The sequence below is a fragment of the Bos javanicus genome, chromosome 7, assembly GCF_032452875.1.
Source record: "Bos javanicus breed banteng chromosome 7, ARS-OSU_banteng_1.0, whole genome shotgun sequence".
NCBI classification, from domain to species: domain Eukaryota; kingdom Metazoa; phylum Chordata; class Mammalia; order Artiodactyla; family Bovidae; genus Bos; species Bos javanicus.
The window spans coordinates 50,886,006-50,913,520 of NC_083874.1; the positions used below are offsets into that span (position 1 = coordinate 50,886,006).

At 41.5% G+C, this 27,515-nt stretch overlaps 1 protein-coding gene across 2 annotated transcripts in view; it reads left to right on the top strand.

Moving 5' to 3' along the window:
- Nucleotides 1-643: 643 nt before the first annotated feature.
- Nucleotides 644-27,515, top strand: part of CYSTM1 (cysteine rich transmembrane module containing 1) — a 70,467-nt gene continuing 43,595 nt past the window's right edge. The window contains exons 1-2 of one of the 2 annotated variants that reach the window (XM_061423659.1): nucleotides 644-1,127; nucleotides 26,032-26,255. In XM_061423659.1, coding sequence (XP_061279643.1) covers nucleotides 1,072-1,127; nucleotides 26,032-26,255 — 280 coding nt within the window. In that variant the 5' untranslated portion in view covers nucleotides 644-1,071. The remainder of the gene's footprint in view (nucleotides 1,128-26,031; nucleotides 26,256-27,515) is intronic. The other variant, XM_061423660.1, reaches the window with a different exon arrangement.

Consider the following 27,515-nt stretch of genomic DNA (forward strand, 5'->3'; position numbering starts at 1 on the left):
AACTCAGCCCCAGTCCTCTCATGTACAGTTTTCGAAGCAAACCCTCAAACCTAGTTGGATCTAGAAGGAGAAGACGCGGAGAGAAGCGGCCCACAAGCGAAGCCTGCAGCATGCCTTGCACTGAATCCCTTATGGGTTCGGTGAGGACACAGGCCCTGAGGCCAGGCACTTGCCCTGACGGTGAGGGGATAACGTCTGGAGTCTCGGAGCACTGATCCAGCCTGAGGTGACTGCCTTTTGGAGCCTCGGGTATCCATGCCCACTTATCCATGCCTACTTTAAGGCCAGAGCAGGGAAGCCGGAGCCGGACGGCCGGACCCGGACCTCGAGTTACCGTAAACCGCTCGGGAGCTCTCTGGGTGGCGCCTCCGGGCCTCGCTGCTCGGGGCGGGGCTCGTGCTGTGACACCGCCCCCTGCCTCGCCCCGCCCCGCGCGTGTTGCCAGGGTGATCAGGTGACTCCGCGCTCGCGGCGCTCCGGGAGGCCGTGACGTCAGGCGAGCCTAGTCACCTCTCTTGCTCCTTGGCAGGTGCGGCGCCACTTGTGCGGTCTCGTCAGGTTCCAGCGGGTCCCGGCCGAACCAGTGCTCAGCGGATTCGTAGAGAGGAGAGGTGAGGCCCGCGGTGGACCCGGGCCCAGCCAAGCTGGGACCAAGGAGGGGGTTAGGCGCGGGCAGCGCCCTTCCGGGCTTTTGCGCACCCCCGAGCTCCCCAGAGAGCGCCGGGAAAGCGACGGGCTCCCGGGCGCTACGGGCGGACTCGAGCCGGGAAGCGAGCAGAGCTGGGGGAGAGGCCGGGAGCCGGCGGAGCTGTTGGAGCCGGCCTGATACACACCCCAGCGCTTAGCGGCTGCTCCTCCGGGTCCAGTCGCAGCGCCGCTGGCTGAGGCTGGGAAGATCCCGCACTGCCCGCCGGGGCCTCTGGGCCGAGGACTTAGGGGCTCCGCGTAGCGAGGAGTCGGCTGACTGAGAGCTAGGCTTGCCACACCCGGTCTCGAGGGACGTCTGCGGGAGGCGTCCGCGTCTCTTCGCCTTGAGCTGCGATTTCTAGAGTGCTGCGGGCGACCCACTCCATGCGCAGAACCGAGCCTGCTGGGGACGCGAGGCCGGGCGGGAGCTGGGACCAGAGGTGTTCAGAAAAGATGTTTCAATCCTGTTGAGTGCGGTTGATAGAAATGTGAATAGACCTGTTGGGGGGAGTGAAATCTGAGCGGAGCCCCAAGGGATGGGGCTAATCTCCGGCAGCTGTGGGGGTTGGAAGAGTAGGGGGAGGGAACGGGGACCTCTGGGAAAGAGACCTTGAGCTGGAAGTAAAGGAAAGACTTACTGGATTGAGTGCTAGGGAGGTTTTGGGGTCGGAGGAGAAGTTTGGAAAGTTAGGTTAGGGCCCATTTGAAAAAACTCTTCTGAGTGCTTAGCTGAGAGTTTGTGGGTGGGAGCCCATTGAAGCGTCGGCTGGATTGCGGTAGGGGGAACACTGGTATGGGGAGACTGAGGAGGCTGTTGTGACAGCCTGGAAAAGAGATGACAACGCCTAGAACTCTTATCTGTTGGGATTCTGGAAACCTTGCTTCGGAAATGTTTGTAGGAGACAGGGATGGGGGCGTAGGCAGCCAGGTGCCAATTATCCTAGATTTTTAAATAATTCCTTCTTCTGAGGGAAAAGAAGCACCCAGCTGCCTTCTCTTATCTCATTTGATCCGATCAGTTATGACTGTTTACGGGATTTGCCTTCCTCCATATGCATTGAGGTTGTATTGTCCACAGCACTTAACCCTTTAGAGGTTTCAGAGTGTTCTACAACACCTCTTATACCTTGCTGCTGCTGCTGCCAAGTCGCTTCAGTCGTGTCCGACTCTGTGCGACCCCATAGACGGCAGCCCACCAGGCTCCCCCGTCCCTGGGATTCTCCAAGCAAGAACACTGGAGTGGGTTGCCATTGCCTTCTCCTAGGTGAAACCCAAAGTCCAAGTGAATGATAGGAGATTTAATGGCACAGAAGTTCTTGAAGGATAATCAGTGCCCAAAACATGAATATGGGGGCACTGGGGAAGCTGAAAGGAGTTCCATGCTCTTTGTTAATTGTAGAACAGATTCCCCCCTTCCTACCTACTACTTTCAGTGTGTGGGCTTTCCAGGTAACGCTGCATAAGTGTTAATTGGCCATTTTTGTCTTAAATTCTTAAGAAGTGAGAAGAAGATATTTTGATTATTGAAGAGGAATGATTGATGTACAATTTTTTCCAACTCTGAAATTTACTGATCCTGTGGGGGGGGAAAAATTAAAAAAACAAAAAACAAAACAGCTGTCCCTTTTATATTGAATCTTCCACAAACTTCTCTTTTCTGGAGGAAGTGAAATAGCTGAAACTTCTCACCAACTTGTTTTGTATTTGCTTGACTCCAGAAAACAGAATTGAACCTCCAGGGATCCTGTACAGTAAAAGCCAGTTGAGGGAATTGCTGAGAACTTGGCAAGGTTTGTGTATAAATGGAGAAACTAGCACAGCACCCAAGGGAGGACAAATCCAGAGTGGTGGTATCTGGGCAAAGCGAACTTCCAGTCAGATCAGCAACATCATTCTCTGTAAATGACATCTTAAGACAGGCCATTTGAGCATTGAGCAATGTGTGTTTACAACATATTTCTACTAAGCCGGAGAGCTTTTCCCCTTGTGTGCTTATTCATTGGTAGGGTTTGTTAGTGTTTTTTATTGGGCTCTCCAGGAGCCCCATAATTTTAAGAATCACTGGAGATTAGATTTCTGGGCCACATTTTTTTAAAATTGTTATCAATTTTCTAAATCTCTTTGGAAACATTTGAAACGGCCAGTTAATCATGCTTTCTTTGTAAACGGTCCCCCCACCCTCCAAACACGATAACTAATAGGGATAGAGTAGGATAATCCCCTGGAGTAGGAAATGGCAACTCACTTCAGTATTCCTGCCTGGAAAATTCCATGGACAGAGGAGCCTGGTGACCTGCAATCCATGGGATCGAAAAGAGTCGGACTGAGCGCACACGCAAGCAAGCACAAGGATAAGCAAACAGTTAGCTTAGAAACCCGGTTAGGGAATTGTAGATAGAGAGGGAACTTCAGGGGGCTTTGGGAGACTACAGTAAGATTAATGATCACTCAAGAAAATAATGGGAAGATTCTGGGACCATGTGTGCTTGCTTGACTCACAAAGCAAAACAAGTCACTTAGCATCAAAGCCAGATTGGTTGGCTTAACAATAAAATCAAATCTAACCTGCTTAGCAACAAAACCATGCAACAGAAGCACAAGACATGCCCCCAGACAATAAAGCAGTGGTGGCATGAGACCTACCTCCTACTCAGTGAGCTCAGTGAGTTAATGACCCCTAAAACATACTCTTTGACCCCTAAGACATGTTCATTGCACAGTGCCCCCCAAGCAATAAAGCAATAGTAGAGAATAAGGCCCACAACCTACCCAGTCGTGTCATCAAGTTAATGACCCTCAGGATGTGCTATGTGCACACAAAAACAGTCATTTATGGGAAGGTGACTTTTCAAAATGAAAGACCCACATTGTACTGAGACCTGAATAACTTTTCCAAAGTGCTGTGACAGTCCTGGCCCGATCCAGTAGGGACAAGAAAACTTGCCTGCTCTACCTGGGGAAAGAACTGATCATGGAAGTGTGACACTACTCAAGAAAGACAAAGATCTTCTCCCCTACCCCTCTCTTTTTCTGATTATAAAAATGTAACCCACTGAGTACTCAGGGCAGTGCAACACTTGCCTGCCTGCTTGTAAACCTTACAAGCATCTTGTTCTAGTAAATCTCATCTGTCACTTTGCCTGTCTCTGGTTGTTTTGTTGAAGAACAGAAATAACCTCCCTTAAGGGAAACTGGGCCCAGGTGAGAGAGAGGCAGGGCTGGGGTATGAGCCAGACCCCCATGGAACCTTCTAGGCCTATGCCTTTGTCACCCAACAGCAGTCCCTCCTTTCCTGGCTGGAAACATTCCTCACCCTTGAAATGGGGTAATGGGCAGCGCTCTCTTCACAGAGATTCTGAAGGAGTATTCATAGGACGCTTATATGAAATTTGAGCTCCTCCAAAGCAAATATTTTGCTTTGTTGGATGAATGGTATTTTTTTTGAGATACCGTGAAATAAAAAAAAGAGGTGAACATTCTGAATTTTTATAAAAGCTTCATTGAGCACCCTGAGGTTTTTTTGTTTTTGTTTCCTGGTATATTTGGGTTTGGTCACCAGTAAACCAATAGTGTGATCTGGAGGCCTAAGGGTAAGTTCATGTTTGTATTTCATATGTAAATAAGTTCAGACTGTTTTACATTTTATCCAGCTGGTTTAGAGTGTCTGGAGTAAACCAGTAACCTAGCAGCCTCTTGGGCTTTTGACCCAGCATCCTTTCAACCCAGGAGTTAGTTATTAAGCTCTTCAGAGACTGAAGTGAGCAATAATGCTCACTAAATTGAATGAGGAGTGAAATAGTCACCTTTTAAAATTCCCCTCTCCTACTATGTCACTCTGCCAGTCCTTGGTCAGGTAGGGATTCAGGTGCTTGCTGAAGCATCCAGGGACCCTACAGAACTACAAAATCCATCTCTTAGACTTGTGGCATAGTTATCACATGAGGGAAGTTGCTGACAGGAGAGGCTTCCTGTTTTTCTCATGCTGAATTGAAAGCTGTATTTTAGGCCTCCAACCTCCTCATACTTAACCAAGGCTACTAATTGACTTGGCTGTAAAATGGGAGTCAGTAATTAAAACCCAGCAGTTTAGAAGCAAGGGGAGTGGGCATGAGTTGACCCTCCAAGCTCTGACCAAAAAGTTCACACCATCTTGGATACTGTATATAAAGGGCTCTTCAAAAGGAAGTGAACTGAGAATGACTTCTTTTGTAGTTTTTCAGAGGCACATGTGGAATATTACTGCAGAATCCACTGCAATATGGGAGACCTGGGTTCAATCCCTGGGTTGGGGAGATCTCCTGGAGAAGGGAACGGCTAACCACTCCAGTATTCTGGCCTGGAGAATTCCATGGACTGTGTAGCCCTTGGGGTTGTAAAGAGTCGGACACGACTGAGCGACTTTCACTGGGCTGTGTGGAATATTAGTACTTTTATAAGCCTCAGAATCAGAGCTGGGAAACTGAATGGGCCCTCCCTTCTAAAGCAAGGGAGATAAATGCTTTGAATCCAGTCTCTGTGGGCAGGCAGCAAGTCTTTTATGTCTTTGCCAAAAACAAGAGATAGTGTCTATTTTTCTGAACCTTTCGATTATAGTGTCGACTTAAAAAATATTCACAACTTAAAGTTGAGTGTTATTTGGTTGGAATTTTGAGGACTTTTAAGCCCAGAAAACAGCTTCTGAAGTAATCCTGAGAAAATTGCTCCAAGGAGATGAGAAGGGGAGCCAGGTTATATAGAAATTTTGCAACAAAAGGCAGGTAGTCTGAACATCAAAAGGTTATTATTATTTAAAGAAAACCAGATAACCCAAGTTAAGGAATATATCTATTTTCTGTATGTGGAAGATGTGAGAGGCTGAGCTAACTGAAATCATTCCTTTGATATACACCTCAGCTATCAGGCCAGTATCCTGTGAATGAATATCCTCAGTTCATCAGGGCTTACTCTCACCGTAGGAAGAGGCTCGAGTCTGAGGGAGGCTGGATGGCAGGCATTCTCCTTCCTGAGTTCCCTTGGGGCTGCCTGGCTCAGGCTCACGATTGAGGGCTGCAATTGAATTGCTAATGATGGTGATATCCCTGTTTACTAATCGGGCAGGAAACACTCCATTTCTCAATAGGCCTCCCTCATTTTATTGTACTTGGCTCCGTTGTGCTTTGCATATACTGCGATTATTAGGGATTGAAGATTTGTGGCAACCCTATGTCTGTCGATGACATTTTTCAACAGCAGTTGTTCACTTTGTGTGTCTGTGTCACATTTTGGTAATTCTCACAATACTTCAAACTTCCACCAGCAAAGAGATTACAATTTACTGAAGGCTTGGATGTTTGTTAGCATTTTTCAGCAATAAAATATTTTTAAATTAGGTGCGTTCAGTTCAGTCACTCGGCTGTGTCCGATTCTTTGCGACCCCATGGACTGCAGCATGCCAAGCTTCCCTGTCCATCACCAACTCCCAGAACTTTCTCAAACTCATGTCCAATGAGTCGAAGATGCCATCCCACCATCTCATCCTCTGTCATCCCCTTCTCCTGCTTTCAGTCTTTACCAGCATCAGAGGTTGTACATTAAGGTGTGTACAGTGTTTTTTTAGACGTAATACTTTTGCACCCTCAGACTATCGTATAGTGAATACATAACCTTTATCTGCACTGGGAAGCCAAAAAACTTGTGTTAGTTGCTTTATTGTGATATTCAGTTTATTGTGATGATGCAAGTAAATGATATAAGGGAGTCTTGGTAATCATGGTGAGAAGAGGGTTTGATTTACCTGAATTTACTCATTAGAGAGTAATGCCTTATTCACGGATGCCTCTTATCACTTCTCTGATTTGTGCTAAAGAGTTATTAGTGTCAAGAGAGTTGGCTCAGAAAATAGTGTAGATCACGACTGAAAACTATCTGACCTCATGGCCAGTGTTCACAAAAAGGTAGGGGTTGGGGGCTGTTGAGTTGCAAAGTTCTTTGGGACGAAGAAGACCTGGGAAGTGGTGCCTGGCTTCTGGCCTCAGTACTTCGCCCGTCAGCTTTCAGTGTTGGGACCTTGGGTAGGATCATGTGGGTACAAGACATGTGAAGAGGGGGACTTCTGTAGGAATGTGCCTAGCTCATGAGCCCTTATCTTTAAGCTTGTTTTTACTGCTTTCCTGCTGCCTGCCAGCTTCCCATAGACCCCAGACCCAGTGTCCCTCCTTCCCCCCCACCCCCCAGCCTTTCTTCTGCAACACCCTCATTAAGATTGTTTCTTCAGTCTCTGATGCAGTTTCTGCATCCTTCTGGTTCTGCTGACTTTGTGGAGCTAAACCTTGGCAAATCTTGATACGTGATGGTGGCAGTAGAAACACCAGTGATGGCTGTTGTTGCTATTTAGTTGCTCAGTCATGTCCAACTCTTTTGCAACCCCATGGACTGTAGCCTGCCAGGCTCCTCTGTCCATGGGATTTTCCAGGCAAGAATACTGGAGTGAGTTGCCATTTTCTATTCCAGGGGATCTTCCCAACCCAGGGATTGAACCCACGTGCACTGTGGATTCTTTACCACTGAGCCACCTGGGAAGGCCCCAGTGAGGGCTAGTTGCATGCAAAGTCAAAGGGCTTGGAGGTGGATGCTTTACCTGTTTCTCACAGTTCATTTGTATTCCACCTGCATGATTTTTGTCTTATCTCTTTGCTGTCAGTACTGTTAACATTTTTTTCTTTAAAATGTGCCATTTATAAAAAAACCCTCCAGAAGTTATTTCAGGGGAAAACTATGATTGGCTTAAATTGGAAACAGCTATCACCTGACACAAATAGAAGGCAAATCTTAAAAAGCATAACTGTTACAATTGTCCACATTCCCCACACCTGCCATGTATCCCACTTGGAAAAATACTGCCTTCATCCAAAGATATGACTCACTGTGAGTTTTTTCGGGCGGCAGTAGACAGGTGATAGGGATGGTTTGAGGGTAGCCAGGTTTCAGAGAGGGCCCCTTGAACCCCACCTCTTGACACTCCTAGTGGCTCTGTGATACCAGGAAGACAGTAGAGTGAAGGGTCTAGAAACTAAAAAGAAATGCATGCAGTCAGTTGAAACCACTGCTGTTTTGATAGGAGGTTTGCCAGAAGGAGGTCTGGGTGGTGTTGAACCTGTATATTATATCATTAATAGATTCTAGGCCCTCTGCCAAGGATGTGACTTTATTGGTGCTGTGTTCTATTGCTCTTTCTGTGCAAGTGTGTGCTTGGAAAACTCAAAATTTTGCTCAGGGTGGATGCAGTTTGTGTTTTTTGTTTTGGTTTCAAGTAATCACCACCCCATACTCCTTTGATCTCCTTGGCTTCCATATATTAACATACAGTTGCTCTTGGTGGGTGTAACTAATGACAGAACTCTGAAGTTAGCATCTAGCCTCTGTTTTGTGTAACCTTTTTGTCTGTAATGCCTATTTTAAAAATTCTAAGAAAATGAAGAAAAGAAAGGAGGAAGAAATGAACTGCCCTGGGTTGTCTGGTCCTTGGGGTGACCACATGGCAGGTGTGACTGGTACTTGCTGGTGCGCAGTGAAATCCACTCTTGTCCTTTGAAGCCGCCCTGCGGTGCTGACTGAGCTGTGGCTCCTGCAGAGGGTCAGGAGAGCTTGCTTTAATGATGAAGCAAAGCCAGGGCTGGTCTGGTAGACAGCAGGAACCAGGAGTGCTCAGTTACATTACCAGCACATGAAGCTGTAGGGGCCTCTTTCTAAGCTATCAAGATTTCAGCTTTCCCACAAAGCCTAGTCTAATGCTCTGGGAGGGGGCAGGCAGAGCCCGTCTTTCAGGGGCTGTGCTGGTGGGGGACCTGGCCTGGGAAGTGGCCTCGTCAGCTTGTAGGAGGGATGGACCTGTGCCTTTCTAGTGTGTCCTCTCAAGTTGGCAGGGGGCAGAGTTCCTCCCTTTTTTCTCTCTCCCTGCTCTAACCTGTCCTTTCATCTCCTCAACTCACTTTCTCTATTAACAGCTTTCTTCCCTTTTACTTTTCCTTCTGTTCACTGCTGCTTTCGCTTCTGCCCTCCCTCTTGCTGAACTCATTTTCTCTCCATTGTCACTTTGAGGACTGGCTGTTTGAAGTTGCAGAGTGACAATGCCATCTTGTACATCCAAGTGACTAGATGTAATTCAGAGATCCCAGGCTTTCTTTCTGAGGAGGAGCCAGTCTTCACTTCCCCATGGCTTTCAGATAGCTACATTAGTGGGGTACTGACCAGAGTCCCTGAACTTATGGTCGGATGAAGCTGGACATTGGAGTTCCAAAGGAGGTATTGAGAGGTGGGGGAATTACTGGCATTTGGGGAGCTGTCTTGTCAGACAAGGGGCTGAGTGAGGTCCACCTTTGAGGATTCCTTCCAGAAGCTGAAGACAGTAGTCTGCCCTGCATTCAGGTGTCCTGTGGTTTCTGCAGAGAACCATCCAAGATTAATAAAGGCTGGAGAAGGAGCCCTTGGTGAGGTTTGCCTAGAATCTATAGGTCTGTTCACAGCTGTAGATCCTGCCCTGAAGCTGGAACAAAACATATTCTCAGTAGTAGTTGGATGGTTGTTGGAAGCATCTAGAAGCATGGCTTTCCAGCTCAATAAGTTAAGAAATAGGTTGTGTGCCTGTTCAGTCGTGTCCGACTCTTCACGACCTTATGAGCTATAGCCTGCCAGGTTCCTCTGTCCATGGAACTGTCCAGACAAGGATCCTGGAGTGGGTACATTCCCTCCTCCAGGGGATTTTTCCCATCCAGGGATTGAACCTGAGTCTCCTATGTCTCCTGTATTGACAGGTGGATTCTTTTCTACTGCACCACCTGGGTTCTCCTAAAAGCTATGAAATAGACTTTACCTAAAGATAATTTCCATTTTTTAGCATGTATAGTCACCTCTCAGTAGTTCCAGGACCCTCTCACCAAAATTATGTGGATGTTCAAATCTCTTAGATAAAATGACATAGTATTTGCATATAACCTATGCATATCCTCTGAATACTTTAAATTATCTCTGGATTACTTGTAATACCTAACACATTGTAAATGCTTTATAAATGATTGCCATTCAAGCTTTCCTTTCTGGAACTCTCTGGGATTTTTTTTTTCTGAATATTTTTAATTTGCTGTTGGTTGAATCCAAGGTTGTGAAACCTGCATATACAGAGGGCCAACTGTGTAGAAAAGTGTGTATGACAAAAAAGTACAGTTTAATGAATAATTATATTCACTAATATAACTGTAACCTATTCAGGTCTAGAAATAGAACTTTATTTTTAAGCCCAAATGAGATAGTAAGAATGCTTTGTATTGTAATTTGCTTTTTTCACTGTGTTGGCACTTTTCCATTATCAGTGCATATAATTCTACCTCATTCTTCTTAAGGGTCAAATAGAAATTCTGTGGTTTGGAAATTCCATTGCTTATTTAACTGTCCCCATATTGGTGGACCTTTAGGATGTTAACTATCATTTATGTATGTGTATGTATTTTATATATAATATATGTTATATAGTTATTATAAGCAAATGTTATAATAAATATTTGTGTTTGTGGTGGCAAAGAATCAGCCTGCCAATGCAGGAGATTCAGGTTCTATCCCTGGGTGGAGAAGATCCCCTGGAGAAGGAAATGGCAACCCACTCCAGTATTCTTGCCTGGGAAATATCATGCACAGAGGAAGAGTTGGACACGACTTAGTGACTAAACAACAAACAAATATATATGTATTTGTATGTATTTTATATATAATATGTTATATAGTTGTAAACAAATGTTATAGTAAGTATTTGTGTTTGTGGTATAAAATTGTGTAAGTGGTGTGGTTTTTTTTGGCATACTGGCACTAGTCTATAACCTGTAGGATAAATCCTAAAGGAGGAATTTCTCGTTCATAGAATAGACTTCTTTTTATTATTTGAAAGTTTCACTTAAAAATGAGTCTTTATTGAAGAATTTATAAGGAAAAAGAACGAACTCTCAGTAAAAAGAAAGGGTGTTTCCTCCAAACATTAGAGAGGAATGGGATTCTGATGCGTGGATGGTTCAGCATACACTATTTTAGTTGTTGGTAGATATTTTCAGAGAGCGATTTTTGTTGTTTTTGCATTTGCATTTCTCTTTTTAAATTTTATTGAGGTATAGTTGATTTACAATGCTGTGTCAATTTCTGCTGTACAGTAGAGTGACTCAGTCATACATGTATATTCTATCCATATTCTTTTCCCTCATAACTTGTCACAGGATATTGAATATAGTTCCCTGTGCTATTCAGTAGGACCTTATTGTTATCCGTCGCATACATAAAAGTTTGCCTGTGCTAATCCCAGACTTCAGTCCTTTCCTCCCCTACTCCCTCTCCCCAGTGGCAACCACAAGTCAGTTCTCTGTATCTGCGAGTCTGTTTATGTTCCGCAGATATGTTGACTTGTGTTGTCTTCTGTATTCCACATGTAAGTGATAGCATATGGTATTTGTCTTTCTCTTTCTGATTTGCTTCACTTAGTATGGTAATCTCTAGGTCCATCCATGTTATTTCATTCTTTTTGATGGTTGAGTAATTCAGGAAGCTTTTTTTTTTTGAGGGCTGTTTAGTAAAGGTTATATATCTTATTCCTTAGAGAGTGACAGGCCTAGGATCCAGCCAGAGATTCTGTATAGAAAGCTTTATGCAGTGAGATTTTAGCAGATGATATGTTTTCTGTGTTGAGGGGAACTTCTCTGGATTCTCACAGTCTCCAAGGCTGCAAGTTTATTGTTGGAGGGAGATGAGATTGGCTATAGCCATGTTTTCAAATAATATTGAACTATTGTGGATTATTAACGTGTGTATGACTTTTCAGACTTCATTGTTCTTCATCTAATATATCAGGACAAATGGAGAATGCTTATATCTTTGTGTTAGTTTAATTTTGGAGATAGTGGCTTAAAGCAATTACCTGAGTGGCTTTAGCAAGCCATGTTACTAAACAATTCGTAGATTTTTTTAGTTTCATGTGTAACTCAGTTATATAAGCAATAAATAGTTTTTATAGCCTTTGTAAGAAGGGGAAACAAGACAGTCTGTGAAATTCTTCATTACTCTAGGACAGGGCCTCCGGGGGTGGATGATCCACTATTATTTTTTTGCCTCCCTTGTTCATTTTGAGGCCCTTGTTCAGTGAAAAGCCCATTTCTGAGCTCTGTGTCATTGTGCATTCCACTGAGAGGCTACTATGCTAAAGCCACAAGCCAAAATGCTGATACAAAAGGCATGCCCTGGTTTATTCATTCATTGATTATGTGAGGACAGCTCCAGGCCCGGTTAACTCTCTGGCAAACGAAAGATCATGAATGAAGTAGGGATGGTTAATAATATTTGGGAGATTGATACCAGAATCAGTATTTAGACAGTAATGAATAAAACAGCAGGTTGTCTCCTTCCCGCCTGTTCCCCAAAGAAAAACAACTTAGGAAGTGGTAACATTGCCAAATGTGTTACCCATTGCGAGGAAGTCATAAAAACAAAGATCTTGTCTATGTCACAGTATCAACTGTCAGAGTCTCCTGGTGTTGCTCTGTTATTGTGAATGTCACTGCCACCTTTTAGAAGGGAATCCTGGGAATTCCCTGGTGGTCCAGTGGTTAATACTCTGTGCTTTCACTGAGGAGGCCACAGGTTCAATCCCTGGTCCAGGAACTAAGATCCCATAAGCCATGCAGCCTGGCCAAAAAAAAAAAAAAATTCAGTAGAAGTGAACCCTTGCTGTTGCTGTTCCCCAGGGCCCCAGTGTGAAGCTTGCATGTCAGGAGTAGGTTCTTCCTAGATGAAGGCCTGTGGCTGTGGAATGCCTGTTCTTGTGGCTTTGGGGTTTGGATTTGATGCCGTTGCTTCTTTTCTTGGCCCACAGCAGACTCACAGTATGTGGCCCACTTCCTCTGTTGGCAGGGTCATTCTCTACTTGTACATGAGTTTCAGTAAACTTGAGTAACTCTTTGCAATAACTGCCCTCTGAACCAGGCAAAGCATCTGGTCTGTTTAGCCAAACCACCCACACCATACTCTTGAAATTTGGTGAACTTCCAGATTTTTCCATCTGATGCAGTAACCAACAAATGGAAAAGATAATTTTATTTTTATTATCAGAGGTACTGAAGAGGAAGAGCAAGCCAGCTAGAGTTAGTTCTTCCTCTGATATCTTCATTACTGGGCCTGTCAGGTAGTAAGTACTTAATGTTGAATAAACAAATGATCAGGTTTGCCAATAGTTTTCTGCCAGGCAAACAAAATTGCATGAATCCTACTAAAAGATATAAAGAATAACTAGAAAAAGTTATAAAAATAATAGAAAAAGAAGCTGCAATGATCCTGAAAGTTTACTCTTAGCAAGGTTGTTTTTGAGTGTTGTCTCTGACAAGAGTGTGAGGTTTGAGTAATCTGAATTCCTCTTTCTGCCTAATTCTCGGTGTGATCGTTGCTTCTTCTTAAAAGCCTTCTCTGACTCCCCTGACCTGTTGTCTCTGCTTTTTTTAGAATGGCCAGATGACTGTGAATAGAATAAACAAACATGTCAACACCAAAATTAACGAAAACTATAAACCTGAGATGGTAGAGCAGCACAGAACTAGTAATTCTAAAGCTTTTTTTTTTTAGCACAGTCATACCCAAAATTATGGGTATGAGAATAAAAAAAAAAACCTGAGCGACCTAGAATACAAAATAATCTATTCACAAAGATCCTATTAAAAGGCCAGCTAATTAGGGAGTTCAAAAAAAGACACAGAGGAGGTCTTTAGAATAAGATCAGCTTTCATGTTTTCAAACTTTGCAGTTTTGTAAAATCCCAAAAAGGATATGTAAAGGGAGAGGGATAAGCATAACTTCTGGCTTTGAATATAAGAATAGTTCCAAGGTGGGGAAAGTCTGTATGTAACCTAGAGAAATTTTTTTTTAACCCCAAGTTTGTCACTTAGCCAAATGACTTCTCAGTTTGAAGCAGAAGAAAACATGTAAACAGCTTAAGGAACTGTGGTGTCTTGTGAAGAAAAGAATCATGGGACTTGCCTGGCTGTTCAATGGTTAAGACTCTGAGCTTATACTGCAGGCGGCACAGATTTGATCCTTGGTTGGGAACTAAGATCCTGTATGCCTCGTGGTATAACCAAAAAAAAAAAATCACAATTACAAAAATCACTGTAAAAAGCAGTGATGAGCAGATATAAAATAGTTTATCCATAAAGGAGAATTTTTAGTAATAGGAAGGGAAATTAGTACTAGAAGGAGACAGAAGGTTTACAGAGGCATTCTAGCTATTAAAAAAAAAAAATAGGTGGGTAGCATGAAAACACCAAAAAGCACTAAGAAAACAATTTTTTTCTGACTGTGGAATTTTTAAAAATACAGAATAAATAACAATTGCCTGTAATTCTAGCACCCAGGGAAAACCACTATAAATTTTTTTTTTTTTTCCATCTAGCCAAATTTTATTTGTCTACTGTTACTGTACATTTAAAGCATGAAAATCTTAATGTACAACTCCAGGAGTATTCATGTAATCATGACTCAGCTTAAGATGGGGAACATCTCCATTATCCCAGAAGTCACCTCCAGTGCCTCTTCCAGTCAATATCCGTAGATTCATTTTGGCTGTTCTTGAACCTCATATAAATGGAATCTTAACAATACGAAGTCCAGGTTCTTTCATTGATCATTATCTGTTTGACTCATCCATGTTGCTGCAGATAGTAATCATTCTTTCCTTATTGGTGGGCAGTTTCTATTTGATAGACTATACTGTAATCTTTCTGTTGTGCTGTTGATGAACACTTGGATAGTTTCCAGTTTGGGGCTATAATAAATCAAGCTGCTTTGACCTTTTTTTTTTTTGTCCGGATCACACAGCATATGGGATCTTTAGTTCCCTGACCAGAGATAGCACCCACACCCCCTGTATTGGAGGTGCAGAATCTTAACCCCTGGACCACCAGGGAAGTCACTGACGATTCTTGCATATATCTTTGGTGTGCTTATGCACTCATTTTATTTCAGTGTATTTCTAAGAGAAGAGTTGCTAGGTCATAAGGTAAATACTGCCTGAGTCATGAATATATTATAAACTTTGTTCTAAAGGTATGATTGCTTTAGCTTTTATATAAAAATCCATGGTGTAGTATGAATTATTCATGGTTTATAAGGATGGAGATCATTTTTTTTCCTCCCATAAGAATAATTGGCACTATTTATTGAAAAGACTAATTTTTACTTTCTGAGTTGCAGTGGTACCTTTCTATTAAATTAGGTGACTAATATGTGGGTCTCTTGTAGGGATTCTTGATTCTGTAACATTGATCCATTTATTAATATTTATTTTAAAGAAAATTAGGATCATGCTATTGCATTTTTCTTACACTTAATGTTATATCATGCTTTGAAAGCAAATTAAAAATAAGTGCAAAGAAACTATTATATAGATATACCATAATTTATTGTTTTGGTTTTTTTGGACATTTGGGTTTTCTTTCTTTTTTCTTTTTTGTTTTGCTCTTTTATGTTGCAGGCTTTCCGCAAATGTCTTGATAATCCTTGTTCATTCATTTATTTATGAGGCAATAAAAAGTCGATTAGAAGTTCTCTGTTCATGGGTTTTATATGGAATGACTGGGTGAGTCATTTCTTTGGACTCTCGAGTATCATTATCAATATATTTTTCCCCTTGGGGCTGCTCAGTTTTTCCAGAGGAACATTCTCCACCCTACTGCCTGCAAGGTCAGTGCCAAGATACCAGGTATCTTGTCATTTAAAAACTAACAACTTTGAAAAACTGTTCTTTCCTTCATCTCTACTTTACTGAGGTCTTTGATTGTTATCTCCATGGACCACTTTCTGAAAGAATGGTTTCTACTCTTCTCATTTTATGGTTGAATGACTGAAAATCCTGTGACTTCAAGCATGTCTTGAGTGGGATCATCAGATACTATTCAATGCAGTCTTTTAAAAAAGTTTTTATTTTATATTGGGTTATAGTTGATTTATAATGTTGTGTTAGTTTCAGGTATATAGCAAAGTGATTCAGTTATTCATATTCAGGTATCTGTTCTTTTTCAGATTCTTTTCCCATTTAGATTGAGTAGAGTTCCCTGTGCTATATAATAGGCCCTTGTTAGTTATCTGTTTTAAATATAGTGTGTATATGTCAATCCCAAACTCATGTTTCCCCTTCAGTTACCATAAATTTGTTCTCTAAGTCTGTTTCTGTTTTATAAATAAGTTCATTTGTATCATCTTTTTTTAAGATTCTGCATATAAGCATTATCATATGATATTTGTCTTTGTCTGTCTGTCTTACTTCACTTAGTTATGATCATCTCCAGGTCCATCCATGTTGCTGCAAATGACATTATTGTTTTTATGGCTGAGCAATATTCCATTGTACGTATGTACCACATCTTCTTTATCTTTTCATCTGTTGATGGACATTTAGGTTGCTTTCATGTCTTGGCTATTGTAAACAGTGCTGCAGTAAACATATGGGTGCATGAATTAAGACATGGGATTGCAAAAGAATCAGACGTGGTTTATAACTAAACAACAAATCCTTGCAAACCATGGTTTTCTCCAGATATGTGCCCAGGAGTGGAATTGCTGGATCATATAGTAGCTCTGTTTTTAGTTTTTTAAGGAACCTTTGTACTGTTCTCCTTAGTGGCCGCACCAGTGTACATTCCCACCAACAGTGTGGGGAGGGCTTCCCTTTTCTTCACACCCTCTCCAGTATCTGTTGTTCATAGACTTTTGGATGATGACCGTGCTGACTGATGTGAGGTGATAGATAATTAGCAATGTTGAGCATCTTTTCACGTGCCTATTGGCCATCTGTATGTCTTCTTTGGAGAAATGTCTATTTAGGTCTTCTGCCTGTTTTTTGATTAGGTTGTTTCTTTGATGTTAGGGTACATGAGTTGTTTGTATATTTTGTAGATTAATTCCTGTTGGTCACATCATTGGCAAATATTTTCTCCCATTCTGTGGGTTGTCTTTTCACTTTGTTTATAGTTTGCTGTGCAAAAGCTTTTGAGTTTAATTAGGTCCTATTTGTTTATTTTTGTTTTTATTTCCATTACTTTCAGAGTCAAATGAAAAAGACATTGCTGTGTTTTATGTCATAGAGCATTCTCTATGTTTTCCTCTAAGTTTTATAGTATCTGGTCTTATATTTAGGTATTTTAATCTATTTTGAGTTTATTTCTGTGTATGGTGTTTAAAAAAATTTATTTCATTCTTTTACATGTAGCTGTCCAGTTTTCTCAGCACCACTTATTGAAGAGACTCTGTTTCCTCCATTGTATATTTTTGTTTCCTTTGTCATAGATTAATTGACCATAGTAGCTTGGATTTATTTCTGGGCTTTCTATCCTGTTCCATTGGTCTATATTTCTGTTTTTGTGCCAGTACCATATTGTTTTTATGACTCTAGCTTTGTAGTATAGTCTGAAGTCAGGGAACCTAACTCCTTCAACTCCATTTTTCTTTCTTAAAATTGCTTTGACTATTCAGGGTCTTTTGTGTCTCCATAAAAATTTTTAAATGTTTTGTTCTAGTTATGTGAAAAATACCACTGGTAATTTAATAGGGATTGCATTGAATCTGTAGATTGCCTTGAGTATTATAGTCATTTTGACAATATTGATTCTTCCAGTCCAAGAACATGGTATTTCTTTCCATCTGTTTGTGTCATCTTTGATTTCTTTCATCAGTGTCTTACAGTTTTCAGAGTACAGGTCTTTTGTCTCCTTAGGCAGGTTTATTACTAGGTATTTCATTCTTTTTGATGCAATGGAAAATGGGATTGTTTCTTTAATTCTCTTTCATTGTTAGTGTAGAGAAATGCAACAGATTGCTGTGTGTTAATTTTGTATTCTACAATGTTACCAAGTTCCTTGATGAACTCTAGTAGTTACCCAGTAGCCTCTTTAGGATTTTTTATGTATAGTATCATGTCATCTGTAAAGAGTGAAAGTTTTACTTCTTCTGCAGTTTGAATTCCTTTTATTTCTTTTTCTCCTCTGATTGCCATGGCTAGGACTTCCAACACTATGTTGAGTAACAGTGGCAAGAGTGGACATCCTTTTCTTGTTCCTGATCTTAGAGAAAATGCTTTCAGATTTTCACCATTGAGTGTGATGATAGCTGTGGGTTTGTCATATATGGCCTTTGTTATGTTGAGGTAAGCTCCCTCTATGCCCACTTTCTGGAGAGTTATCATAAATGGATGTTGAATTTTGTCATAAAGTTGTTCTGCATCTATTGAGATGATCGTATTTATTCTTCAGTTTCTTGATGGTGTATCACCTTGATTGGTTTGTGTATATTAAAGAGTCTTTGCATCCCTGGGATAAATTCCACTTGATTATGATGTATGAGCCTTTTAATATATTGTTGACTTTGATTTGCTAGTATTTTGTTGAGTATTTTTGCATTTATGTTCATCAGTGATACTGGCCTCTAATTTTCTATTTTTGTAGCATCTTTGTCAGGTTTTAGTAGCAGGGTGATGGTGGCCTCATAGAATGAATTAAGGAGTGTTCCTTTCTCTGAAATTTTTTGGGAATAGTTTCATAAGGATAGATGTACAATTTTCTCTAAATGTTTGATAGAATTTGCCTGTGAAGCCATCTGGTCCTGGACTTTTCTTTGTTGGGAGTTTTAAATCATAGTTTCAGTACTTATGATTGATCTTTTCATATTTTCTATTTCTTCTTGGTTCAGTTCTGCAAGGTTGTACCTTTCTAAGAATTTGTCCATTTCTTCTACGTTGTCCATTTTATTGGCATATAGTTGTTTGTAGCAGTCTCTTATGATCGTTTGTATGTTTGTGATGTCAGTGTAATATCTTTTTCATTTCTATTTCATTGATTTGAGCACTCTCCCTTTTTTCATGATGAATCTGACTAAAGGTTTATCAATTTTATCTTTTCAGAGAACCAGCTTTTAATTTCATTGATTGTTTCTGGGTTTGTGTGTGTATGTGTGTGTCTATTTCATTTATTTCTGCTCTAATCTTTAGGATTTATTTCCTTTTATTAACTTTGGGTTTTGTTTGTTCTTTCTCTAGTTGTTTTAGATGTCAGGTTAGGTTGTTAGATATTTTTCTTGTTTCCTGAGGTAAGATTATATTGCTTTAAACCTCTCTCTACTTCTAGAACTAGTTTTGTTGCATCCCATAGGTTTTAGGTTGTTGTGTTTTCACTGTTGTTTGTCTACAGGTTTTTTTTGTTTTTTTTTTTTAATTTCCTCCTTGATTTCATTGGTGATCCATTGGTTGTTTAGTAACAGTGTTTAGCCTCCACGTATCTGTGTTTTTTACAGTTTTTTCCCTGTAATTGATTTCTAATCTCATAGCATTGTGGTTGGATAAGATGTTTGCTATTATTTTAATTTTCTTAAATTTACTGAGACTTGCTTTGTGGCCCAGCATGTGATCATTCTTGGAGTATGTTCCATGTGCACTTGAAAAGAATGTGTATTCATCTGATTTGGGGATGGAATGTTCTGTAAATATCAGTTAAGTCTTTGTAGTCTAATGTGTCATTTAAGACCTGTGTTTCCTTTTAAATTTTCTGTCTTTATGATCTGTCCTTTGATGAAAGTGGGGTCTTAAAGTCCCTCACTATTGTTGTGTTACTGTCATTTCCTCGTTTTATGGTTGTTAGTATTTATCTTAAATATTGAGATACTCCTATGTTGGGTGCATATATGTATTTACAATTGTTATATCTTGTTCTTAAATTGATCCCTTGATCATTATGTAGTGTCCTTCCTTGTCTCTTGTAACAGTCTTTATTTTAAAGTCTATTTTGTCTGCTATGAGTATTGACACTCCAGGTTTCTTTTGATTTCCATTTGCATGGAGATTTCTGTTCCCTCACTTTTAGTCTGTATGCATCCCTAGATCTGAATTGGGTCTCTTGTAGAGAGAGAAAAATAGGTCTTGTCTTTTTTAAGACAGGCAGTTTCTGTCTTCTGTTGGAACATTTAATCCGTTTATATTTAAGGTAATTATTGGTATGTATCTTCTTATTGCCATTTTGTTAATTGTTTTGGATTTGTTTTTGTAAGTCTTTTTTCCTCTTTTGTTCTTGTCTCTTCTGATTTGATAACTAACTTTAGTGTTGTTTTGGATTGCTTTTCTTTGTGTGTGGGTTGGTTTTTCTTTTTTTTTCATCTATTGTGGATTTTTGGTTTGTGGTTTCCATGAAGTTTTGATACAGTGGTCTATATATAAACAAAACTGTTTTAAGTTGCTGGTCTTTTAATTTCAAATGCATTTTCAATATCCTGCATTGTGCTTTCCTCTTCTTATGATTGCGGGTTTTGATATCATATTTGTGTGTGGATGATTTCCTACCTTTACTATATGTTTGCTTTGCTGGTGAGCTTTTCCATTCATAATTTTCCTGTTTCTAGTTTGGCCTTTTCTTTTCCACCTAGAGAAGCTCCTTTAGCATTTGTTGGAAAGTTGGTCTGCTCGTGCTGAATTCTCTTAGCTCTTGCTTGTCTGTAAAGCTTTTGATTTCTCCATCAAATTTGAATGAGAGTCCAGCTGGGTGGAGTTCTTGGTTGTGGGTTCTTCCCTTTCATCACTTTAAATATAATGTGTCACTCCCTTCTGGCCTGCAGAATTTCTGCTGAAAAATCAGCTGATAACCTTAGGGGAATTCTTATATATGGTTTCTATTTTTGGTTTTGTTTCTCCACTGTGCAGCTTATGGGATTTGAGTTCTACCAGGGTTCTTGAACTCGGGATATGGCAGTGAAAGTGCCATATCCTAACCACTGGACCAACAGAGAACTTCCCCCTTGTGTTATTTGTTGCTTTTCCCTTGTTGCTTTTAACAACTTAATGACTGGAGACATATTAATATATCTGTTATCCAAGCATTATTGACTGGAAGCATTTCAGTATTCACTTACATAAGAAATTGCCAGCCACAGGCATTAGTTTCTGCAGAAATCTCCCAGTCAATAATGTATTAATATTTTCTGTCAGTTTGATTTCTATGCCTCTCAGCACACTCTTCCTTGGGTTTATTCTGCCTGGGACTCTCTATGCTTCCTGGACTTGGGTATGACTATTTGCTTTCCCACGATAGGGTAGTTTTCAGCTATTATCTCTTCAGATATTTTTTTCAGGTCCTTTCTTTTTTCCTTCTGGGACCCCTATAATGCAAGTTGTGTGTTTAGTGTTGTCCCAGAGGTCTCTGAGACCATCCTTTTTTTTTTTCCCCATTATTTTTTCTTCATTTGGTTCCATGGCAATAATTTACACTGTTCTGTCTTCCAGCTCACTTACCAATCCTTCTGCCTCATTTATTCTGCTATTGATTTTTTTCTAGCGTATTTTTCATTTCAGTTATTGTTCATCTCTGTTTATTCTTTAGATTTTCTACCTCTTTGTTAAACAGTTCTTGTATCTTCTTGATCTTTGCCTCCATTCTTTCTCTGAGACCTTGGATCATATTTACTGTCATTACTCTGAATTCTTTTTCAGATGGATTCAATGCAGTCTTAATTGATCCTGGCTGCTGCTTGATTTAAACGGTCTTTTTTGGAGCTGTGCTGCTGCTGCTGCTGCTAAGTTGCTTCAGTTGTGTCTGACTCTGTGCGACCCCATAGACAGCAGCCCACCAGGCTCCCCCGTCCCTGGGATTCTCTAGGAAAGAACACTGGAGTGGGTTGCCATTTCCTTCTCCAATGCATGAAAGGGAAAAGTGAAAGGGAAGTCGCTCAGTCGTGTCTGACTCTTAGCAACCCCATGGACTGTAGCTTACCAGGCTCCTCTGTCCGTGGGATTTTCCAGGCAAGAGTACTGGAGTGGGTTGCCATTGCCTTCTCCGTTTGGAGCTGTGAACTGTCCTTAATGCTGCAGTTTCCACTGTTTATATTCGATCTTCAGTATAACACACACTCCTAGAGCAGTGCTTACATTTCACCCAACCAAATTTATAACGGAAAAATTCATGTTTTAAAGTTTTGTATCATACCTTAAATTTAAAGCTCATTTATATTTTTGTTATGTTAAATGGTTTGTACTAGACTGTGTTAATGTGAGGGAATCTTTCTTTACTTGGGTTTGCTTCTGTGCAAACTTGGGAGCAATTGATTCCCACTGGGTGAACTCCTGCTTTTCAGATGCCAGCTCTGGAATCCTTGATCTCAATATAGATGGAGATTCTGTGATTTTTGATGTTCTCTTCTTGGAATTTTTTTCCAGCCTAGAGGACACTAAAAATAAATCCAGATTTTATTGCCCTAAGATGATTGTGTTCTGGGAACACAGGGACAGAGTGTACAGTAGGGTTGGGTCGTGACAGTAGAGCACTGTTTGGTTTATCCTCTTTATAAGTGCCTCTGAGTAGCATATGAGGTTCCCCCCAACGCCAGACATCAAGCAATTTGTCAGGCAGGAGAAAGATATGCACCAAAAACGAGGGGGAAACATGTTGAGGGAGAAGAGGGAAGACACATTTATTTGAGAGAGTTTTGAGGGTCCCAGGAATAGTGAGGAATACATACACAGAAATCAATCAAGAAAAGTCATGAAACATTGAGGTATGAGGTTGTAATATTTCTAAATACTTTGTTCTCTTTTCCTTTTCATTGCTCATTGTTTTTAGAAGGGCAGTGTCTTCAGAGAAATATAGGTCTAGACTTTGCTAGAGGGAGAACAATCATTATTACAGGGTCTTGTTGGATTAATGAAGTTATTAAACTAGTTTTGATGGAATTAGGTCAATTCAGAGGATACCCACTGACCCCACCCGCTATACACACACACTGAATTTTAGGAAAGAATAGTTATGATGGCTGTGTTCTGTAACTAATGGAATAGCCATAGGGGATTAATAAGACTGATTACTGTATTAGCCAGGGCTCACTAGCTTTACCACAGCCTTCCAGGTAGGAGAGAGGAAATGCAGAAGTAGTCAGCAGTTAAGTATGCTCAGATTCATGTGATGATTGCGGTGTTAGTCACCACCAGCCTTTGCCTTAGGTTAAAGGGAAAGTCATTCCCAGCTCAGAGTATGATGCCATGTTGGAATAGGCCAGATAGCAAAGAGGGAAAAGAACTCCCATTCTTTTCTGAATCCCTGTTAGGCCCCTGGAAAAAGAAGAGTGGAGACAGAAGACAGATGTGGTCAAAAGAGAGAGCGTCCAGCCATTCTGACTCCATATTATAAAGTTTTAGTTTATTATCGCCTCCTTCAAATGACAGTCTCCTCAGTCGCACCTCCTCCTTCTGAGTTTAAGCCCCTACTCCAGCCCAGTAATCTGTTTACCACCTTTTCTAAAAAACACCATCCTTATGTTTCTCTTTTTAACCCATTGTCCAGGGAAGGATTTGAACCATGTTCATTTCTATACCCCACTACTTAGACCAGTGCCAGGCATAGTCAGCACTACATAAAAGTCTGCTTGCTTGAACATCACTCAGGGATTCCTTAGCTTACCTTACTATTGGCTCCTAGCACTGGAAATTCTACAGAGGTAGTAGCTTAGGTTAGGTTTGGATTCAGTCTGATTTATGAGCTATTATAAAGTCATCTTTTAATTTCATGGCTGCAATCACCATCTGCAGTGATTTTGGACCCCCCAAAAAATGAAGTCTGACACTGTTTCCACTGTTTCCCCGTCTATTTGCCATGAAGTGATGGGACCAGATGCCATGATCTTCGTTTTCTGAATGTTGAGCTTTAAGCCAACTTTTTCACTCTCTTCTTTTACTTTCATCAAAAGGCTTTTTAGTTCCTCTTCACTTTCTGTCATAAGGGTGGTGTCATCTGCATATCTGAGGTTATTGATATTTCTCCCAGCAATCTTGATTCCAGCTTGTGCTTCTTCCAGCTCAGCGTTTCTCATGATGTATTCTGCATACAAGTTAAATAAGCAGGGTGACAATATACAACCTTGACGTACTCCTTTTCCTATTTGGAACCAGTCTGTTGTTCCATGTCCAGTTCTAACTGTTGCTTCCTGACTGCATATAGGTTTCTCAAGAGGCTGGTTAGGTGGTCTGGTATTCCCATCTCTTTCAGAATTTTCCACAGTTGATTGTGATCCACACAGTCAAAGGCTTTGGCATAGTCAATAAAGCAGAAATAGATGTTTTTCTGGAACTCTCTTGCTTTTTTGATGATCCAGTGGATGTTGGCAATTTGATCTCTGGTTCCTCTGCCTTTTCTAAAACCAGCTTGAACATCTGGAAGTTCATGGTTCACGTATTGCTGAAGCCTGGCTTGGAGAATTTTGAACATAACATAACTAGCGTGTGAGATGAGTGCAATTGTGTGGTAGTTTGAGCATTCTTTGAGATTGGAATGAAAACTGACCTTTTCCAGTCCTGTGGCCACTGCTGAGTTTTCCAAATTTGCTGGCATATTGAGTGCAGCACTTTCACAGCATCATCTTTCAGGATTATGACCAACCTAGATAGCATATTCAAAAGCAGAGACATTATTTTGCCAACAAAGGTCCGTCTAGTCAAGGCTATGGTTTTTCCAGTAGTCATGTATGGATGTGAGAGTTGGACTGTGAAGAAAGCAAGCGCCGAGGAATTGATGCTTTTGAACTGTGGTGTTGGAGAAGACTCTTGAGAGTCCCTTGGACTGCAAGGAGATCCAACCAGTCCATCTAAAGGAGATCAGTCCTAGGTGTTCTTTGGAAGAAATGATGCTAAAACTGAAACTCCAGTACTTTAGCCACCTCATGCAAAGAGTTGACTCATTGGAAAATACCCTAATGCTGGGAGGGATTAGGGGCCGGAGGAAAAGGGGACAACAGAGGATGAGATGGCTGGATGGCATCACCGACTCGATGGACATCAGTTTGAGTGAACTCCTGGAGTTGTTGATGGACAGGGAGGCCTGGCGTGCTGCAATTCATGAGGTCACAAAGAGTCAGACACGACTGAGCGACTGAACTGATAAAGTCATCTGGAATTCCATTTCTTTCCTTCTTCCTGCTGTACCTTTCTAAAGTACCTACTTCATCTTAAGGCCAGTGACCCCCTCAGGGCTGAAGATTGGCTGTCAGCAATTTGTAGCCCACGTCCTTGGTGGACTATGTGTTTGCCTATGTTAAGGCAAAAGGACGTTTGGGAGCGTGTTTGAAGAGCCCTAAGATTTTAACTGATCAAACCACTTTAGAAATAATCCGAGTGGCCAAGGGTTGCCATTTGTGATTGGCTTAGTCCTAAATTCCTTGAATCAGTCTTGATGGAAAAGAGGAAAGGGTCACCTGGATTGGCTAGGTTAGACTGGGTTTACCCTGGAGCTGGTAAGGAATGAGCTTCCTATGAAGCACATGAACTGCAGGAGGAAAGAATGGATCCGTAACTGGAAATCTGACTTCTTATGAAGGGGGATATGGTTGTTGTGTGGGCTGCCAGCAAAGTCCACTATTTTAATCCATATTTTTTAGGGAGGCTTACTTTATTTATAAGTAAGAAAAGTAATTTATTACTTTATAAGAAGTTGTTCTCTTCTTTTTATAGAGACATTTATGAATTTGTTGATTGCATGTTATAAAGAATTAATGGTGAAATTATTAAATTTTGAGCAAGAGACTCTTTCCTTTATTAACTTAGGTAAAACGTTACATATCAGCACAGGAGAGGGGTAACAGTACCAGGCAGCAAGAGGGCAGTATCCGATTCATCCAGCATGTGTGGACTTTGCATTCTGCAGTAATGCTTTTACTCAGGAAGTCCTTGATCAGGCACTTCGGGGGCTACAGAGATGATAGAAAGGAGATGCTGACCCCTTCCAGACTTCAGGCCTAATCAAGAAAATGGATAAAAGGCTCTGGGTGCTGGGAGGAAGTGGCCTCCCTCACAGAAGAAAGCACCCAGAACAGGAACTACAAGACAGTGGGGGTTCCTGGTGAGCCCTCCAGAGTCCTGGGAGCCTGGATGGTCAGAGAAGATGCTTGGCATCCTCTGTAAATAGCTCTACCCTTTGCGCGGTGCCACTGAGCACACTGCTCAGCTGCTCAGAGCTGGGTCTGGGGCGAGTGACCAGGCCACCCAGCGCCCAGGGCGGAGCAGCCCTTACCCCATCCCTGGTCACTCACTGCTGGCGTGGCCACCTGGCCTGATTCCTGCTGTCACGGCCTGTCGTCTAGTGAGGCAGGCAGACAGAAAGCAATCAGATACTTAAGATATATGCCAGTAGTGAGAAGAAAACAAAATGGGCAGAGCTCAAAGTGTGCAAGAGGTTTAGGAAATCTCTAAGGCAATTTGTAAAGTGTCTCGTGATTACAGTTTTTTCCTAATGATTTCGTCAGGTTAAAAACAAATAACTTTCACCATTTGTCTCCTAGGTGTACTCTGCAGTCCCTGATGAACCAAGGGAACCCTCCGCCGTATCCGGGCCCCGGTCCGACGGCCCCGTATCCCCCTTATCCATCGCAACCGATGGGGCCTGGGTTCTACCCTCCAGGACCTCCAGGGGGACCCTACCCACCTCCTCAGGGTGGGTACCCCTACCAAGGATACCCACAGTACGGCTGGCAGGGCGGACCTCAGGAGCCTCCTAAAACCACAGGTACTGTGATGGGAATGGGGTGGGTGTACAGTCGGCCCTCCGTGTCTGTGGGTTCCGTACCCACGAGTTCACCAACCACCAGATTGAAAATGTCTGGGGAAAGAAATGCTGGAAATTTCCAAAAAGCAGAACTTGAGTTTGCTGCACTCTAGAAACTACTTCCATAACATTCCTGTTGTATTTACAACTATTTAAACAACGTTTACATTGTGTTGGGTGTTATAAATAATTTATAAGTGATTTAAAGCATACAGAAGGACATGTGTAGGTTATATGCAAATACCTTTCATATAAATATTTCTATATAAGGCACTCGAGGCACCACAGGTGTTGGTGTCATGTGGGTCCTAGAACAAGTAAGTCCCCACAGACACTGAGGGACGACTGTGTGTACCTGGGTGCAATGTGTGCAGTCCCACGTCACCAAGGGAGATGTTTGCTTTGCATGTTTTCTTTAGCAGAGGAGAAACTCTGGCCTTTGTGTGCTGTGGTTGACATTCCCAAAGCTTGCTGACTGCATAGATTGGCTTCTAACTCAGGAGCGTTGACTCAGTTCTGCTTCCTTCTTCACATCTCTTGACCCCTTCCTTCCTTCACATCACTTCCTGGCCGGCATGTTTTCTGAGGACACCTCCTCAAGCAGCGAATGGGGGCAAATTAGCAGTTGGATTCTTGCTCTGGCAGCCAGTTTTGTTTTCCAAGTTTAGCCTGTTGGGATTATTTTATCTCTCAGCTTGTTGACCCTCAAGTCATCCTCTTGCCCCTGCTGTTGAGGTTGGTTTTCTTTGCTGATGTGTTTTCATAATTCTGTGTAACCTGCTGGCTGAGTTGTCAGCAGGCTTGTGGTCCTTCTTGTGTGCGAGAACAGTGCTTCTCAAAGTTTACTCCAGAGACAAGGGCCAGTCCGTGAGCAGCTATCAGGCTGCCATGAGGTAAATACAGGAAGTGCAAACATTTTTAGAGTAAACATCTAAAAACTTTGAAAATAGTTTGACATTGCTATGACATTCAAGCCTGTAATCCTGCATTTTACAAAAAGTAGCAGTCTGTGAAGGGTTAGGAAGGAAACACCTTGAGAAGCACTGTGTATGTCCGGGTGACTGCTGTGACTGTTCTATAACCTTGTGGTTTGCAGAATAGTTGCTCTCTTAGAGCTTCCAGCTTTTGAATAAAGCTCATTCTTACCGAGTGCTTATTATGTGCTGGGTGCTTTCCTAAGAGCTTTATATACATTCACATTTAATCCTTGCAACAGTCTTA